Source organism: Carya illinoinensis, chromosome 5 (assembly GCF_018687715.1).
Source record: "Carya illinoinensis cultivar Pawnee chromosome 5, C.illinoinensisPawnee_v1, whole genome shotgun sequence".
Taxonomy (NCBI): domain Eukaryota; kingdom Viridiplantae; phylum Streptophyta; class Magnoliopsida; order Fagales; family Juglandaceae; genus Carya; species Carya illinoinensis.
Genome location: NC_056756.1, coordinates 48,681,959 through 48,697,922, shown reverse-complemented (window position 1 = coordinate 48,697,922; position 15,964 = coordinate 48,681,959). Strand labels below are relative to the sequence as shown.

Sequence of the window (15,964 nt, the reverse complement as noted above, 5' to 3'; positions counted from 1 at the left end):
TATTTTGGGTTGTAGATGGTTTCAACTATGGACAAAAGTTTCCTATTGGTAACCCTCTATGTCTATATTGAAGCCCATTATATAATGTCACCAAATTATGTGAACATCTTTATTAACTCTATTTATTGATAATAAATTGAAAATAATTTCTTTTAATAAAATTTTCAGCGATGTCAAAAATGTGTCTTTCCACAAACTTACTGGGGATGAAAAGGAGTAAGAAACCAAAATCGATAAAAGAAAAGAAAAGAAAAAGGAGGTGTAAAACGGCTTTGTCGTTTTTTTGGGGGACATATGTGCGATATTTCGGGTAACAATTGACACTGGAACTGGAAGCTTCCAGCCTTCTTCACGGCTCACATAAACGGCGGATTATGTTTAAATCCCACCCGGGCAGCCTCCTCCCACCGTAAACATTTTAAGAGCCAAAGCTCACCCCTTAATTAGATTGTTCTCTTTTAATTCATGAAAATTCCCCTTTTCCTCTCTCTGCCAAACCCTACATCCCTTATCTTCTTCCATTTCCGATCTCTCTGGGTCATTTAATAAGGTACAATCCTTATGATTCTCTTCCAATCATATATTTCTTGTCTGTCTATCTCTATCTTTAGATATATATCTATCCTAAAATCAAGTGATCCGATCTCTAGGAAATTTTTTTAGATTAAACTTGAATTAATCTTGTTTTACAAGTTCATATATTCTGTTTGTTCTTGCTAGATAGTGGAAGAAAATAAATTTACAGGATTTTCCTGGAAACCGAGTTGGTTATCGGTGATTGGAATCAGTATCTGGGAGTGCGAACTTAACTTTTGATGCATTTGAATTGGATTTCTACTTATGAAAGTTCAAGTTGTTGAAAACTAAATTTGGAATTGTCACCGCATACTTGCCTCTAACTGGAACGGCAACTGCGATCACATTAAGCTTAGACAAAGGAAGAGTGAATTTGATACTTTGACACTTTGACGTGACTCACTTTCTTTTATAAATATTTTTTTGGTTGGCACCGGGTGTCCGAGATCAGTGTCTTTGAGTAATCCCGAGGGTGCATAGACCCTCAATAAAGAGTTTCCCAGAAGTGCATTTCAGGTAATTTCAGTACGATGACCCTTAAAGATTGTTTGCACCCAAGAGGATTTGAACCTTAGACCTAAGGGGAGCATACTCTCAAGCCCAATGCCTTTACCACTTGAGGCAACCACTGGGAGCTTGTGTTGAGACTCGCTTTCTTTTATAATATAGAGTGTACCTATATTACAAGCTCATGTTTCTACGATTCAATTAGTATGTTAGATAATCAATCTTAAATTTTACAACTTGATATTCCAAGAAGTGGGCAACACTCATAATGGCACCAGAAGGCCAAACACATTACCGATGATTGTGATTTACATTGCTAGGAACAATCATCATGCATGCAGTTTTTTATAAGAATTCTCTAGTGCTGATGGATAATTACCCATTTGAATTTTGATAGTTAGCAAGTTGGATGTGTCTTAAGTTGGTTGAAGCTATCAGTTCTTTTTTTTTTTTATACAATTTCAGCTTCTTTGAATTCGTTTGATCTGTACCACGGCTGGCTGAACACCTTTTATCATCCTGGTCCAATTTCTAGGATTGCATCTAAGAAGCATATGATATTACTTCAAATATCTCAGTTTCCATCTTCCTACAACATTCTGAGGTTGTAATATCAGGCTAATGAATGCCATTTTGGCCCAGAACACCCATTTGTTGTTTAAGCTCTGATGCATTGCTATTTTGATCTTTTTTCCCTGTTTGTTATTTGAATGCATTTGAGTTGTCATAATAGTATCATTTTTCTTATTACTGTCATTATATTAAATAATCCTTTTAATTCCATCATCATTATCATCACCTGATACTTTTTCTTTGTAAAACTTTATGGTTGGTCAGAAGGTCAAGTATTTTTAAATTGTGTTGCTTATTTTTTGTTAATGAAATCTACTCCAGTTGCTTTCCCAGTAAGGAATTTATTATAAGTTATCGAGAATGTTCCTGTGTAAAGAAGTATGTGCATATGCATACACAGAAGATTGTGTACATAATATACAAACCACTTGGAATGAGAAACTGGTATAATCATCTGTAATTTTCTAGTGAGCATAGTAATGCACTATTAGGTAATCCCATATAAAGGCATGCATTTGCTGATTTATGCATTTCATATTTATTATTCTTTTTGTTTGTTAGATGCAAATAGTAAATTTTGCTGAGGGTATCTTTTTCATTGAAGGTATTGAAAAAGATGGAAAATATGCAGTATGCTGAGGAACTTGTGAGAGAATTTCTTGTCTTCAGAGGATTTACTAATACTCTGCAAGTTTTTGAGGCTGAATTAGGCACAGATATCGGTAAAGGGTTCCAAGTGGATAAGATTTTAGACTTAATATTCTCTGTATACATACCCAAATTTGAGGCAGAAAAATTAGTTTGTCTGTTGAGCTTTTTCAAGAAGTGCTTTTCTTCCTCGTCTGAGACAGTACTTATTACTACACTGTCTAAATTGGAGGTCTCTATTCTACGATACTACATCTCTCATGCTATACAATTGGGAAGGAAGGATAAAGTTGTAGAGTTGTTCGATATGAATGGCAATGAATTTTTGAAGAGGGACGAGGATTGGACTGCATGGTTTGGTGGGCATCTCTTTTATTCAGTCTATTGTGTCCTAATGGACTACTTTCTCTTTTATTTATATTTTTCCATGTGATGCAGCCATTCCATATATAAAGAACCCAAACTTGGATCCTGAATTTCGAATATATTTCTCAAAGGAATGGTATGAGGCCTTGCGTATTTCTGTGCGGAACTTCTTCAGTGAGATCTTCAATGGAACTCATATCCTTTGGAATTAATTTTGTTCATCTATTCTTTCCTCCTATTATGATACTTTGGTTTCAGCATCTCTCTTATGTTTCTGATGCAAGGAACACAATTCCAATAATACGATATAAAACCAGCTTTATTTAGATGAAAGTCATTTCATCTACTTTGTGTTGTAAGTTGATCATCTTCCTCGGTTGGTGGCTGTGTGATGGTATTATTGTATCTTCATTGAGTTCCTCTGTTTAGACATGCATATGACTCACATGAACTTTGGTGGCAATGGTGAAACTTGATATTTGAACTTCAAATGAAGATCAATTTTTACGTTGTGTCCTACCATATTTGTCTTTTCCAATTTATTCCTCTATTTCATGTCTCCTAGGGCCACTTTCTCCTATCTCAAATGATATGCACATTTATACTATTTGATTTGTTTTCATGAATAATTACGAGTTATTATCATTACATTTTTGAGTTCTGAAAGAATATAATATATCCTTAGCTAAATCACGCCTCCCTGCCCTATTAAAGATCAGTTCAGAGAAGAACACTGCCAACCGTCTTAAAAAGGATATCAAGCAACTCAATCTTAAGTTATCACAACTTCAAGCTTTGTTGGAGGAAAAAGATGCCCAATTATGTCGATTAAGGAGGTAATGGCTGGTCTTTCTTATTTCCATGGTAATACACATCACTTTTCTTTGGACGTTGATTTTTTTTTTTTTCCTGGAACTCAGTAATGCATCATCAGTATCAGATGGAAGCACAGGAAAAACTAATGGTTCATCAAGTACTGTTCACGTAGAAGATCCTCTTATATTGAGAGAGAATCAGGAAGGCTATCCTCTTGCTAGTCCAGGATTGGTTGGAAAAATGTTGGATCAAGAGTTTGTTGCTGGACCTCCCCACGTTCAATCAGAGCTTACCATGCCCAAATATTTTAACAGCTCAATTACTTGTTCAGGTCTTAGTATGGCAGATGGTGAAACAGGTGATACCAGTCAAATCTGGCAGGATGGCGCCTATTTTGGTATGTTTCTGTTCCTACAGTTTTCTCCTCACATAATTTGGGGACAGTGAACAAGCATGGATGCTTGTAATGAAAATGATAAAAAAACCATACAATCATTGGGGGACATGTTGGCTACCAAGAAGTGCCATGTTTATAAGATAGATGCACAAGTTAGACAGATGATATCAGAACTGTAAACCAAAACAGTCTAGCGGTGCATCAGTATAAGGGTTGATAGTGTACAATAATTATTACTTCAATTGGTTATAGTTGATTGTGACTAGGGGTGAAAACCGACATCGTCGATGCAGTTTTGGAGACCGACGCCGCACTGACGTGTTTTACAGATGTTTAGAACCGGCCAAACTGGCTGATTAGGGGGGAGCAAACCAACAGCCTCAGTGTTGGTGTGATTCCAGTTCGGTTCTTCCGTTTCCTGTCAGTGGTGCTATGAAGGAGGATGGGAGCGGAGGGTTGTGATGCTGCGGGGCTGCGTCTAAGAGAGGAGAGAAATTCAAAAGAAAGAAGAAGAGGAAGAAGAAGAAGAGGGAGGGGAGGGGGTGGGGTTATTAAGACCTACGTCAAAACCTGCCTTTTCATATAATTTTTTTTATAAACGTTAGAACCAAAACAAGGTGCATCATTTTCTATATGTATAATATATATTTATATATATAATCGGCTGGTTCAACAGTTTGAACCTAGTTCAAACCGGGACCGAACCCGGTTTTCTTATTTTGCTGCCACTAGCCGACTGGTTCACTGCCAGTTTTGGCCAGTTCCAGACTCCAGCAGCCGGTTTGCGTCGGTGACAGCTGGTGTGGTCGGTTTTGTACAGCCCTAGTTGGGACCTCATTCATGAATTCAGTGTTGGTTTTGTAATTATTAAATTTGTTGTGGCAGAAAATGGCAAAGAAGTTCATGTAGAAGATGAATTTCCTGAAGTTAAAGTCGACTTTCAGGTAAAATGTTTTAGGAGTTGATATGTAAATATTGGAGTTTTTATATTTAGATATAAATCATTTTCCACTTCGGCATGTTGTGTCTTCTTGGAGTATCTCTAATTTTCAGAAAACAATGGCTTTCAGGAGACTTTTTTGGGGCATACAAGTCCAATCAGTCGATGCCGCTTTTCTGCATCTGGGAGCAATATAGCCAGTGCTTCTGTGGATGGCACAGTGAGGTACTTTTCTTAAAGTATGTGACACAAAGTGACTAATTGTACAAGGGTCGTTGATTCCCAGGTCCTCTCAATGCATATATTCAAATGTGTATGTTCAAGGATGGATGCAGAAGATACATCCCCCACCAGCCCCCCCCCCCCCCCCCCCCCCCCCCCCCCCCCCCCTCCTTTTCTCCCAAAGACTTCAAGTTCTTAATTATGTGCTCCTTTCAAAATTATTACCTAATTGTTTTTCATGTATTTTTAACAAAGGATATGGACATACGACTCTTCAACTCCAGCATCAAGAAATGCAACCATTTATTGTGGGGCAGAGATCATGTCCCTGGACTGGGAGTGTAAATCTGACCGCTTGGTAAGTAAAGCTTTCAAAAGTAATTCATATATGGGAATGGCGGTGCTTAAATAAGATTAGATATACATGCTTTTAAGCTTTGTGGTTCTTTTTGACAAAAGCTTCTCATAGGCACTGCTGATGGAGGTATTAAAGCATGGAATGTTGATGCAAAGAGAGTTGTCTGTGATCTCAGCACAACTGAAGCATTTCCAAGGTTTCTCCTAAATACACCATGCCTTGGATCTTCTTCTTTGTGCTTATGCTTACATTTTTATGGTGTTGCAGTGTGTTGGACCTGAAGTGCAGCCCTGTAGAACCCGTTTTTGTGTCTGCGGCAGCATCAAGGGGGTATCTCCTCGTATTAATCTTAACATTTCATATAGAAAGTGCTAAATGCCACACCTCTGTGTTTGACCAAATATTAGTTCTTTATTTTAACACTTTACCAGATTGAAGTAGGATGCTTGCTTTGTGCTGTTCAAATGGCTTTAACTTTGGCTTAAAACTATTCTTACTTTGTTGGGCTGTGAGGACTTGAGCCTTGTCATGTGTAATGCTCAGGAGATCGATCTATTGTTTATTTTTATTTCTCTCACATTATTTATTTATTTATGATGTCCTTAATTTTTGTTAGTTCTTCTTTCTGTGGATGCAAGAGGGATTAATAAGAATTCATTTTCTTTGTAGTCATGGCTCAAGCTTTATTGACAGTTTGGGCTGTGCTTCATTAACTGTATGGAACATGAAAACCTGGAAGGCTTTGGTATGTGATTATTCGTCTTAGAACCTTATATTTGCTTATAGTTGCGAGTTTTTATTTATCCTTTAATGATCTTTGCCTTTCTTGAAGACAGTCCTTCCTCTAGGTAAAGATCCACCTGCAATTACTTCTCTATGCTTCAATCACAATGGAAAGATTTTAGCCGCTTCTGCTACTGATGGAATGATTCACATGTTTGGTATCCTTTTAACCACGTTAAGGCATGTCAGCTTATTCTGCTTTATAGTGATTGAAAATTTGGATGTGAGATTTACCATTTTCAGTTAGCATCAAGGTGCAACATAGTAGACAAAAGGCAACCTGTTTTCTCTAATGAATAATTGTAAATCCATGTAACATGTTTTTGCACTCCTGCGACCTCTTGGCATACTTGGCTGATGGGCACATGGGATGAATCATAAGACTTGGACATCTTGAGTTTGTTCCCCACTAAGGTGATGTTTGGATGTGAGAAGTTTTCTTGAATGGTGTAAAAGTTCTTATGAATAGTTGTAATTTAGAGGATGTTTTGATAGAGTTTCAAAAAAGTGATGGGAACTATTTAGGACTCGTTTGGTTATACAATTTAGATGAAATAAGATGAGATGTTTTGTTGAAAATTGAATAAAATATTATTATAATATAATTTTTAAATATTAGTTTTGTTTTAGGATTTGAAAAAGTTTTTTTTTTTTTTTTTTTTTTTTTTTTTTTTTTTTTTTTTTTTTAAATTTTTAAATTTTAAATTTTTGGTGGAAATTTGAAAAAATTGTAAGGATTATATGATATGAGATGAGATAGTTCGGTTTTATGTAACCAACCAGCCCCTAAGGTATGTTAGGTTGTAAAATTTCTTAGCGGAGTTTTTGGGAGGATATAAGAAATAATTTTTAAAAATTATTTAAAGGAAAAAGCGCACAGCCACCATGTGGTAGTTGCCACCATGGGGTCTCCACCCTGGCCACCAACAGTGGCCCAAATCAGGTGCCAATACTCTGGCCACCTTGAAGAGTCCTAGATCGAGCCTCCTGTGGCGGCTAGATCACAGGAGGCTCGATCAGATTGCCCATGGTGGCTTCTCTATGGGGTGGCTGCTATATTTATTTTTTAATTTTTAAAAAATATTATTTGGAGGTTTTTTTTAGTTTTTTGTGTTTTTAAAAATCTCAAGGAGTTTTTACCCTGCAGATGTGTTTGGGAATGAATACATTTTTGACCGAAAATTCATCTCTGAATTTCGAGGCAGGCAACCCGCTTGCCCCATGTGGGGGTGGGGTGTAGGTTGGGCCCAGGCCCGACCCCCTCTGCACCCGGCTTTAAGTCCAGCCCAATTTAAATTCGTTACCAAAATGACGTTGTTTTGGGTGGAATTCAATTTTTGTTCTTTTTTTTTTTAAATAGACGACAGTTTGGGGGGGGGGGGGGGGGGGGGGGGGGGGGGGGGGGGGGTTAAGTCAAACCTAAACTCCCCCCCTCCCCCAGTGGCAGTCTTGTCTTCCCTCACTCTCTTTCCTCTCTCGTGGGTTCTTCCCTTAGCAAAGCCTCTTGCGAGTCGCCACGGTGCTGTCATCCTCTTCTTCCTCTTCTTCTCTCTCTCTCTCTCTCTTTCTCTCTCTCTCTCTCCCCCCCCCCCCCCCCCCCCCCCGCGATGGACTGATTTGTTGTTTGGTTAGGATTTTAAAATTTTTTAGTAGTTTAGGGTGTTTTTGTTGTGGAATGTGTATTTGTATTTTGGTTTGGACTTTTATACTTTGTTGTGAATTTGTGATTTTTTTCCCCCACAGCTGTGGGTGGGTGGTGCAATGGTGGATGGGGGGCTGATGGTCCAGTGGTCCCCCCCGGCACCGGGACAGGGGGGACCGACCCTGGTGTTTGGGGGTGGATCCCGAAGGGGCAAACCCACCACCCTCTCTGCCCATGCGGCATGGGGAGCTGGGTGCAGGAAGGGCGCAACCCCGCCCCATGTGGTTCTGGTTCCCTTGGATTATTTGATATGTGGTTCTGGTGAGTGGGGTCGTATATATCCTGGGCTTACTCTCTATGGGTGGGCTGGGCCGCTGGATTGCCCTAACCCTGGTGATGTTCAACATCATCTCAACAGAATTTGCATGTGAAGCAAAAACCTGTGTTTTTAAAACTTCTTATTTGCATGTACTTGAGAAGTGGAAAATTCATTTTCTGCTAAAGCGGCCCTCTTGATCCATGTTTTTGGAGGTCTTCTTCGGCCTCATCATTACCACCCCCGGACCTTTTTCTCTCTTTTCAGCTCGTGGCCCAATCATTCAACCAAAGCAAAAGGGTACACAGTTGTCTAGAGCTGAGGGTGATAGCACTGATCGTCCATTTGACATGCACATCTCCTTAACTAGTGAAAGACATGGCTGCTGGTCTGCAAATTACTGGTTGGCCTGCACATGATTCTGGTATAAGCTCTATTCTTTTTGGACCTGATGAGACGAGCATTTTTAGCTTGGGTTCAGATGGAAAGGCAAGTATATATTAATTAGCTCCCTTATTTTTTTTTTGAACTTCATAAACTCTTAGGTTCTGTCATCTTATGAAAACTGTAAACCTCACAGAATTAGTTTGTGGTGTTAGATTTTTGAATGGAGCTTGCAGAACCAAGGTCAAGTTCTATGGTCAAGAAACTGTAGTAGGTAATTGCAGTGCTTGGAATTACATTATCAAGTCATGACTCACTGGATGAAATAATTCTGCCATTCAGCTGTTATCATCTCTTGGGCTTTCACAAAAAAGTGTGATCATTAAATGCTTTCTACGTACACAATGATGTCATAACCAGTGTGTTGTGGGACTTGGGATGTTCCACCATGTGTCAAATTGTAGGACTGGAGTGATTCTGTTTTCCTCCATGGGGCCTCTATGTGCTTAGATATAGGTAGGGATGGTCTGATTTGGCCATGCCGCTATGCGAGTATCCATTAACTCGCTTTCTTTCTCCTATGCTTTCTAAAGAGTCTCCCTATCCCACCCCCTCTCTCTCATTTAGGACTAAGTTAAAAAGTTGCCAATCACTAACTTCATCAAGAATGAATTCATGCATTTTAAGTTTCTGAAACTTTGATTTTTACTGTGAAACCTTATGCATGTGCGAATCATTTAACTCAATGAATGTGAAGATTATGAAGAAAATATCTACTAGGGACATGAGAGTTTTCAAACTTCATAATGGTCATGGTGAAGGTCAGGGAAGGCTAAAATCAGGTAAATACTAAAATGGAGAGAATTTGTTGAATTCAGCTCTAGGACTGGATATAGGATTGTGTGCTGCCTTGTCACTGTCATTGCACAAGGTATTTTATGTGGTTTGCTTGGAAAACCTGTCATGTTCTGGTTGTTTATTGATAGTTGCATAGCCTTTACAGTTGCATTTGAGATTTCGTTAATTTTTTTGTTCTGTAGGTTCTGTCTCCCTGAGAGCTCAAAATTTTGTAGACATGAAATGACTTTAGATGCTAATGGGAGGAGACTATTGGTGACATCCGGTTCTGTAAGAGCGCCCATATATCAGGTTGATCTCATCCCCACCCCATTGCCACACACACACACACACACACACACACATGCATGTGTATGTCTATACATGTCACTGCATCCATCTACCCACACAAACATGCGGCTGATTGGGTTGGTTACTTCGGCTAGGGTAACTTGTTAACATATTGACCTTGTTTAATATATGGAGAAGACCACTTATCAAAAAAATATATGGACAAGACTAAACAAAAGTAGATCAAAGCTGTATTGATCATTTTGGTGGTTTCATGCCAGTTGTTCCAGATGCTGGTGGTGCTCCTGTTCTAATCTGAGTTTTTGTTTCTATTTTTTGGCTCAGGTTCGTGGTCATAGAAATGGGTTGAGAACTCTTCCACACAGTGCTGCTATAACAACTGTTGATTGGCACCCGACTTTACCCATTTTTGTTACTGGATCAGCTGATAACTCGGTACGAGTAACGTCTACTTTGTAAATGCTTCTCACTTCTACATTGTCTTTATGTTTGGTCAGTTAGAGCGTTTAATGAAGTTTCTTTGGTTTGACATTAATTTTACCTGGTCGGCATCCGAGCAGGCTATGTTGTATGGATGATGTACTTTATTGATTTGCATTAACCATTCGTTGATATATTAATTTGTGTGTCTCAATTACTTATATCTGAATGCTTGTGTGTGTGTGTGTGTGTGTGTGTGTGTGAGAGAGAGAGAGAGAGAGAGAGAGAGAGAGAGAGAGAGAGATGTTCTTTGCCAATTTCTTGAATGTTCCACCAGTATGTGAATGTTCCTTGTGAGATTATAATCTAATAAGGTCTCATAGATGTTCTACTTTGAGAATTGGAATGATGATGGATACTGTTATGTACGCTGGTGGGTCTAGTCTTACCTTTAAAAAGGGTGTGTATTCTACTTATTCAAGTCCACTTGTTTCTCTCTTCAATCTTTACTCGCTGGTTCATGCCTGCATAGTAAGCTCACTGCACGAGCATGGCATCAACTGCACACTTGTCTCTATGGATTTTGAAATGTAACGTGATAAATCTAACACGTTAGTTCGTGAATTTTACTTTTGTGAACCCATCACTTCTCCTTTGAAAATAAAAAAGAATGGTGGTGATGGTTTGTGAACAACGAAATGTAATGTTATGAATTGTTGTCATACATGTATGCCAAAAAAGTCGGACGTCATTATTTTTGTCTCCACATAATGCTTAAGATCTCTACATAAGAGGATCTGTTATCATGCTTAACTCATTTGTATTCTTCCAACTTGGTCGTATTAGGATCTGCTAATGAGCAAGTTCCAATATTTGATAAAGGCACCGCAGGTTATGCCGGAAATCAATCAAATCAACCAGTTTAATTTCCATCCATTGTACAATTTACTACTTGCGAAACCATTCATGAAAACTAGGACTCAACTCCATAGGACCACGAATGATAATTGTAGTGTGGAGTTCAAAAGGTCTCTATGAATTTCAAGGACGAGTTTCTGAGCAAATATGCATGTCTTCCATCTTCTTTATAAGAAGAAGATTCGAGCCCAAAAGAATGGGGCAGGATAGATGCTTGAGGAACGAAGTGTGAATCAACTCGGCTCTGTCCAATCAACTTTTCTGGAAGATTTCTCAAGCAAACCATGTCGAGCTAAACATGCTCTTTGAGAATTTGTGGAAAAGTTAGCCTTCAATGTTAGAATGGAATTATGTTGGTGACACGAACAAGCATGTATGATGTAAATGCGTTGGCACACGAATTTTGCACTGTAGCGTACTTGTTGGTTCTCGAAGCTAAATCAGAATCATCAATTGAAACCTTTGAACAAGTGAAAAATGTTGGCTTAAAGCATAGGCCCATGCAAGTGTTCTAGCCTTCACTGCAGTTTCCAAATGATATCAAGTCAACACTTCATTAGTTTTTTGTCTATTTCCAGACTCATTTTGAATTTTATTTTCTGGATTCTCTACTCAACTATAAATTAAGACAATAAATAAAATGTAAAATTCGTGACTAAACTATATCTCTTTGAACGATGACTCCCCTCACTCATCAACTAAATTGAAGAGCCATTGGATATCAAACCTTCAGGAGAACTGTTCTATTTGACCGATTGGCAAGTAATTTTATTGCACTTAAACATTTAACATGATTAGCTAACATGAACTCCAAAGGCGTACAAATTAGTTGTGTGTAGACCACACTTTAGTATGGACCTAACACTTCCAGCATACATTATCAGCAACACACAACCTCAGCCAAAACATCAAAAGTAAATACTAAATATTTAGAAGATAAGAGATATCATAGAACAAGTGCATGTCGATCTTGACGAAAGCTTTACCCTTTGTCACTCGAGTCCTGAAGTTCCTCTGCAATTTGTCGATGCTGATTGCTCTTGTTACATAGAGTCAGTCTCCATGTTGTCTAGGTACTGAAAATAATTATGTTTCCAAGAACTCCTCAACAGTAATGATCCGCATACCCCCCAAAATCCAACAATGAATCCAAGTGCTATTGTAGTCTCAAACTAGAGATGCTAGGAGGAGCTTGCATGCTCTTGAATATTGCCTTCTTGTGAACCTTGAGATGCTTTATCTCCCAAACACCTTTTTGGAAGAGGCAAACCAAGATTTTTGTTGCCTGTATATGCAGAAGCATTGAAGCTCTGAAGATGGTGTTGGGGTTGTCCCATATCGGTTGTGGAATGGGCTGGTAGTCAGTTTATAAGTATGAGGGAAGACCTCACCTCTTGAGCTAGTTTTTGCGGTTAAGAGAGGCTCAAGACCACCCAACATTGATATTAGAGCTCGGGTTTACTAACAGTTTGTAAGAGAAATGAGTTGTCGCTGCTCCGACCCAAGGCTTCGATGTGTGAGGGGGAGATTGTTTGGGTTGTCCCACATTGGTTGTGAAAGGGGTTGGTAGTCAGTTTATAAGTGTAAGGGAAAGTCTCACCTCTTAAACTAACTTTTGAGGTTGAGAGAGACCCAACACCACCCAATAACTGGGTACCTATTGGGATACTACCTGATAGATGGTTGTTTGAAAAATTCAAGTAGCTCAGTAAACTTAAAGCAACTAGACTTGGTGGAATTATACTTGAAAGGTGATTTCTTGACAAATCCAAAAAGTCTAAGGTTTCCAAGCCATCTGTGTTTTGAGGGATGAAGCCTGTTAACAAGTTTCTAGATAGATTCAAGCCAATCAACCCTGAGAGACATGTTATTCCTCTTGGTCTCTCTCCTTGCATTCTGTTACTTGAAAGATCAAAGAACTTTAGTAGTCCTAGAGTTGATATACTTTTCTTTGAAAATAACCAATGTATTGTCAATGTAGAAGGAGTAAGCACTCCCATAAGTATTTACACCAAATGCTTCATAATAAGCCTCATATACATGAGAAATACTGACATTGTAACTTTTTTTTTTTGAGCCATGGCTATGAAGTTATCAAGACACCATGGTAAAGTACTTCCAAGATTGTTATGAGAGGGATCCAAGATTTGAAGAGATGTTACATGACACAATTGCAAAAGTATTTTTCTGTTGAACAAGTTTGATGGTAGGGAAAGAACCACCTAATGTGATAGACTTGTCCCTACTCGTGCATGCATTCTCTCAGATAATTTGTTTTCTCCTAGATCTAATACCTTGATTGAAGTATAGTTCATCACTTCATCAATGATTTGGGCAACTCTACAATAAAATTGTTGTTTCGTAAATGCAACTTTTGAATCTCAATGAGATTCTTGATAGACTCAAGGAGTCCCCCGAAGAGATTATTGTTTCCCAAGTTAGGTACTGTTCGGCCATTTGAATTTTTCATCTCAAACAAAAAGTTCTCATCTCATCATTACAACTTTCCCAAATCTCCATACAAAATATAATAAACAATTTAACTTTTTCTTAACTTTTTCAAATTCTAAAATAATAATAATCTTAAAACTCAAAATTTTCATCTGAAAATTCTCAGTAGCCAAGTAGAACCTAATTACAATTAGGCATTTCATAGTTGCCAAGTGGCTAGGGACTTCTCCTGAAAGCAAGTTATTTGAAAGATCAAGATAGCTCATTCGCCTGAGATTACTTATAGATCCATTTGTCTCAAATATGGATTTGATAGATCCTTGGAAAAAATTATTGGAGAGATTCAACACCACTGCACCAGAATGAAGTAGTGGCAATACACCATTGAAGAAATTATAACTCAAATCTAATGTTGGAAAATTGATAAATCTTGATGAAAACTATTGAAAAGGTATGGAACCCTTGATCTGGTTGTGAGAGATTTAAGAAGTTTATGTTGGACAAGAGATTCCAGAACTAGTTGGGAATGGTATTTGAAATTCCAACAACAAAAATATCAAGCCATGACAAATTCTTTTAGGTTTGAAGCCATTGAGGAAAAGCTAACCCCATTTTGCAAAAGCTCAATTTTATGGTATTGAGATGAAGTATTGGAATCCAAGTTGGACTAAAGATCAATGAAGGAGAATTAAATGAGAAGCCCAATTGTGGTAAATGGGAAACATTCCATAAATGTGATTTAGTGATAACACCTTTTAAACAATTTGAAGACACATCTAGAACCTGGAGCTTGAATAATTTTCCTATACTTTTGGCTAAACTCCTATTTAATCGATTGCAGTATAGATTCAGCTCTTCCAATAGAGGGAATTTTGTCAGATCAAGTACCTCTCCACTTATATTATTGTTGATAAGTATAATACTTCTAAACGATGAAGATTTTCAAAAGCTTTTGGTATCATGCCTTGTAAACAAGATTATCATTCCTTCAATATTCCCCAAGGCATTTGGAATAAGACCTTCTAATTAGTTATTATAGAGATTAAGAACAACAAGGGTATTGTTATATTTGAATAGCCAAGGGAATACAGATGATCGCTAGATGAGCCACAAGTCTGTAGATGTCAAACCATCATTATCCATTGGGATGCAGTCAAGTGGATTTTCAGATACTTGAGGGGTACTACAGACTATGGCATCATGTTTGGTGGACAAAAGGGTGATCCTTCAGTTGTGGGATATGTGGATGTAGACGATGCAGGGCACTTGGATGACAAAATGTCTATCATAGGTTATGTATTCACTCTTGTGGGGGGGCCTATTTGTTGGAGGTCCATGATTCAGTCTCTAGTTGTACTATTTACTACCAAGTCAGAGTATATGGTAGTGGTTGAGACTGCCAAGGAATTCAATTGCATTGTGATAGTCAGAGTGCCATTTATTTGGTAAAGAACTAGGTGTATCATGTGAGGACCAAACACATAGATGTGAGGTTTCATAGGATTAGGGAATTGGTTTCTTTTGGTGAACTTTTACTTGATAAAGTTTACACTTTTGAGAATGTAGCAGACATGTTGACAAAACCTATTACCACAGATAAGTTCAAGCATTACTTGGACTTGATTAATGTCTCTAGGTGCTAGATGGGAGGCATCACAACCTATTGTCTCAGGTGGAGTTCCAGGTTATGTTTTCTCTTTTTTCTCCTAAGGGGTGGATATTCGCCTAGGTGGAGATTGTTGTAGTATGTGGCTCATATCAAATGGAACACGTATATAGAGAAAGCAGGCTGATACCGGAAGTGAAGTAGAGTGGAGTGAGAGGCAGTGACAACCCTTCTCTCCTGCGAACTGTTGGGCTTGAGACTGTTGGTAAACCTAGACTCTGATACTAGTGTTGGGTGTTATTGGGCATTTCTCAATCTCAAAAGCTAATTTAAGAAGTGAGATTTTTCCTCACACTTATAAACTGACCACCAACTCCTTCCACAACCGATGTGGGACAACCCCAATAATCTCTCCCTCACACATTAGGCTCTAAGTCAGAGGTAATGACAACCTGTTTCTCCTAAAGTTAGCTTAAGAGGTGAGACTTTCTCTCATACTTATAAACTAACCATCAGCCCCTTTCACAACTGATGTGGGACAATCCCAACAATGGTGAAGTAATAGTAGCATTAGAAATCATTGGAAGAATAGGCATGGAGAGCTCACAACCACTTAGATGCGAGTATGATAAAGAAGGGAGCATGTTAATTGTATCCAACCAATTGATTGCCAAGCTAAGATTGACACCACCCATGTCCAAGTGTTTTAAAGAAAAGATGAAAAAACCATTCAAGATTATGTGCTTCAATGAGATCATTATGGTTGAGATCAAGAGAAATCAAGTTTGAGAGATTTCCAAGCTGTCGTGGAATGGCTTCAAAGGTAACCAGATTTTGAAAGATTGAGATATTGCAATTTAGTGAGTGAGCCAATGAACATTGGGAGGAACTG

General features: G+C 38.3%; 1 protein-coding gene across 1 annotated transcript; it reads left to right on the top strand.

Annotated features, from left to right (window-relative positions):
* The first annotated feature begins 291 nt into the window (after positions 1-291).
* LOC122310768 (WD repeat-containing protein 91 homolog) lies at positions 292-10,318 on the top strand. Its single transcript, XM_043124902.1, has 16 exons — positions 292-550; positions 2,261-2,663; positions 2,743-2,865; positions 3,365-3,506; positions 3,591-3,883; positions 4,769-4,827; positions 4,954-5,048; positions 5,301-5,403; positions 5,505-5,599; positions 5,671-5,733; positions 6,073-6,148; positions 6,236-6,344; positions 8,521-8,633; positions 8,744-8,802; positions 9,569-9,677; positions 10,002-10,318. Exons 2-16 carry the CDS (start codon positions 2,273-2,275, stop codon positions 10,134-10,136), a joined length of 1,965 nt encoding a protein of 654 aa, XP_042980836.1. The 5' UTR covers positions 292-550; positions 2,261-2,272; the 3' UTR covers positions 10,137-10,318.
* The last annotated feature ends 5,646 nt before the right edge of the window (positions 10,319-15,964 follow it).

What these genes read in the sequence shown, in the direction of transcription:
- LOC122310768 (XM_043124902.1), top strand. Translation starts at nt 2,273, where the DNA reads ATGGAAAATATGCAGTATGCTGAGGAACTTGTGAGAGAATTTCTTGTC. An exon ending in TCTGTGGATGGCACAGTGAG is followed by an intron (nt 5,049 to 5,300) that starts GTACTTTTCTTA and finishes TTTTTAACAAAG; the next exon opens with GATATGGACATACGACTCTT. An exon ending in TGGTCAAGAAACTGTAGTAG is followed by an intron (nt 8,803 to 9,568) that starts GTAATTGCAGTG and finishes TTTGTTCTGTAG; the next exon opens with GTTCTGTCTCCCTGAGAGCT.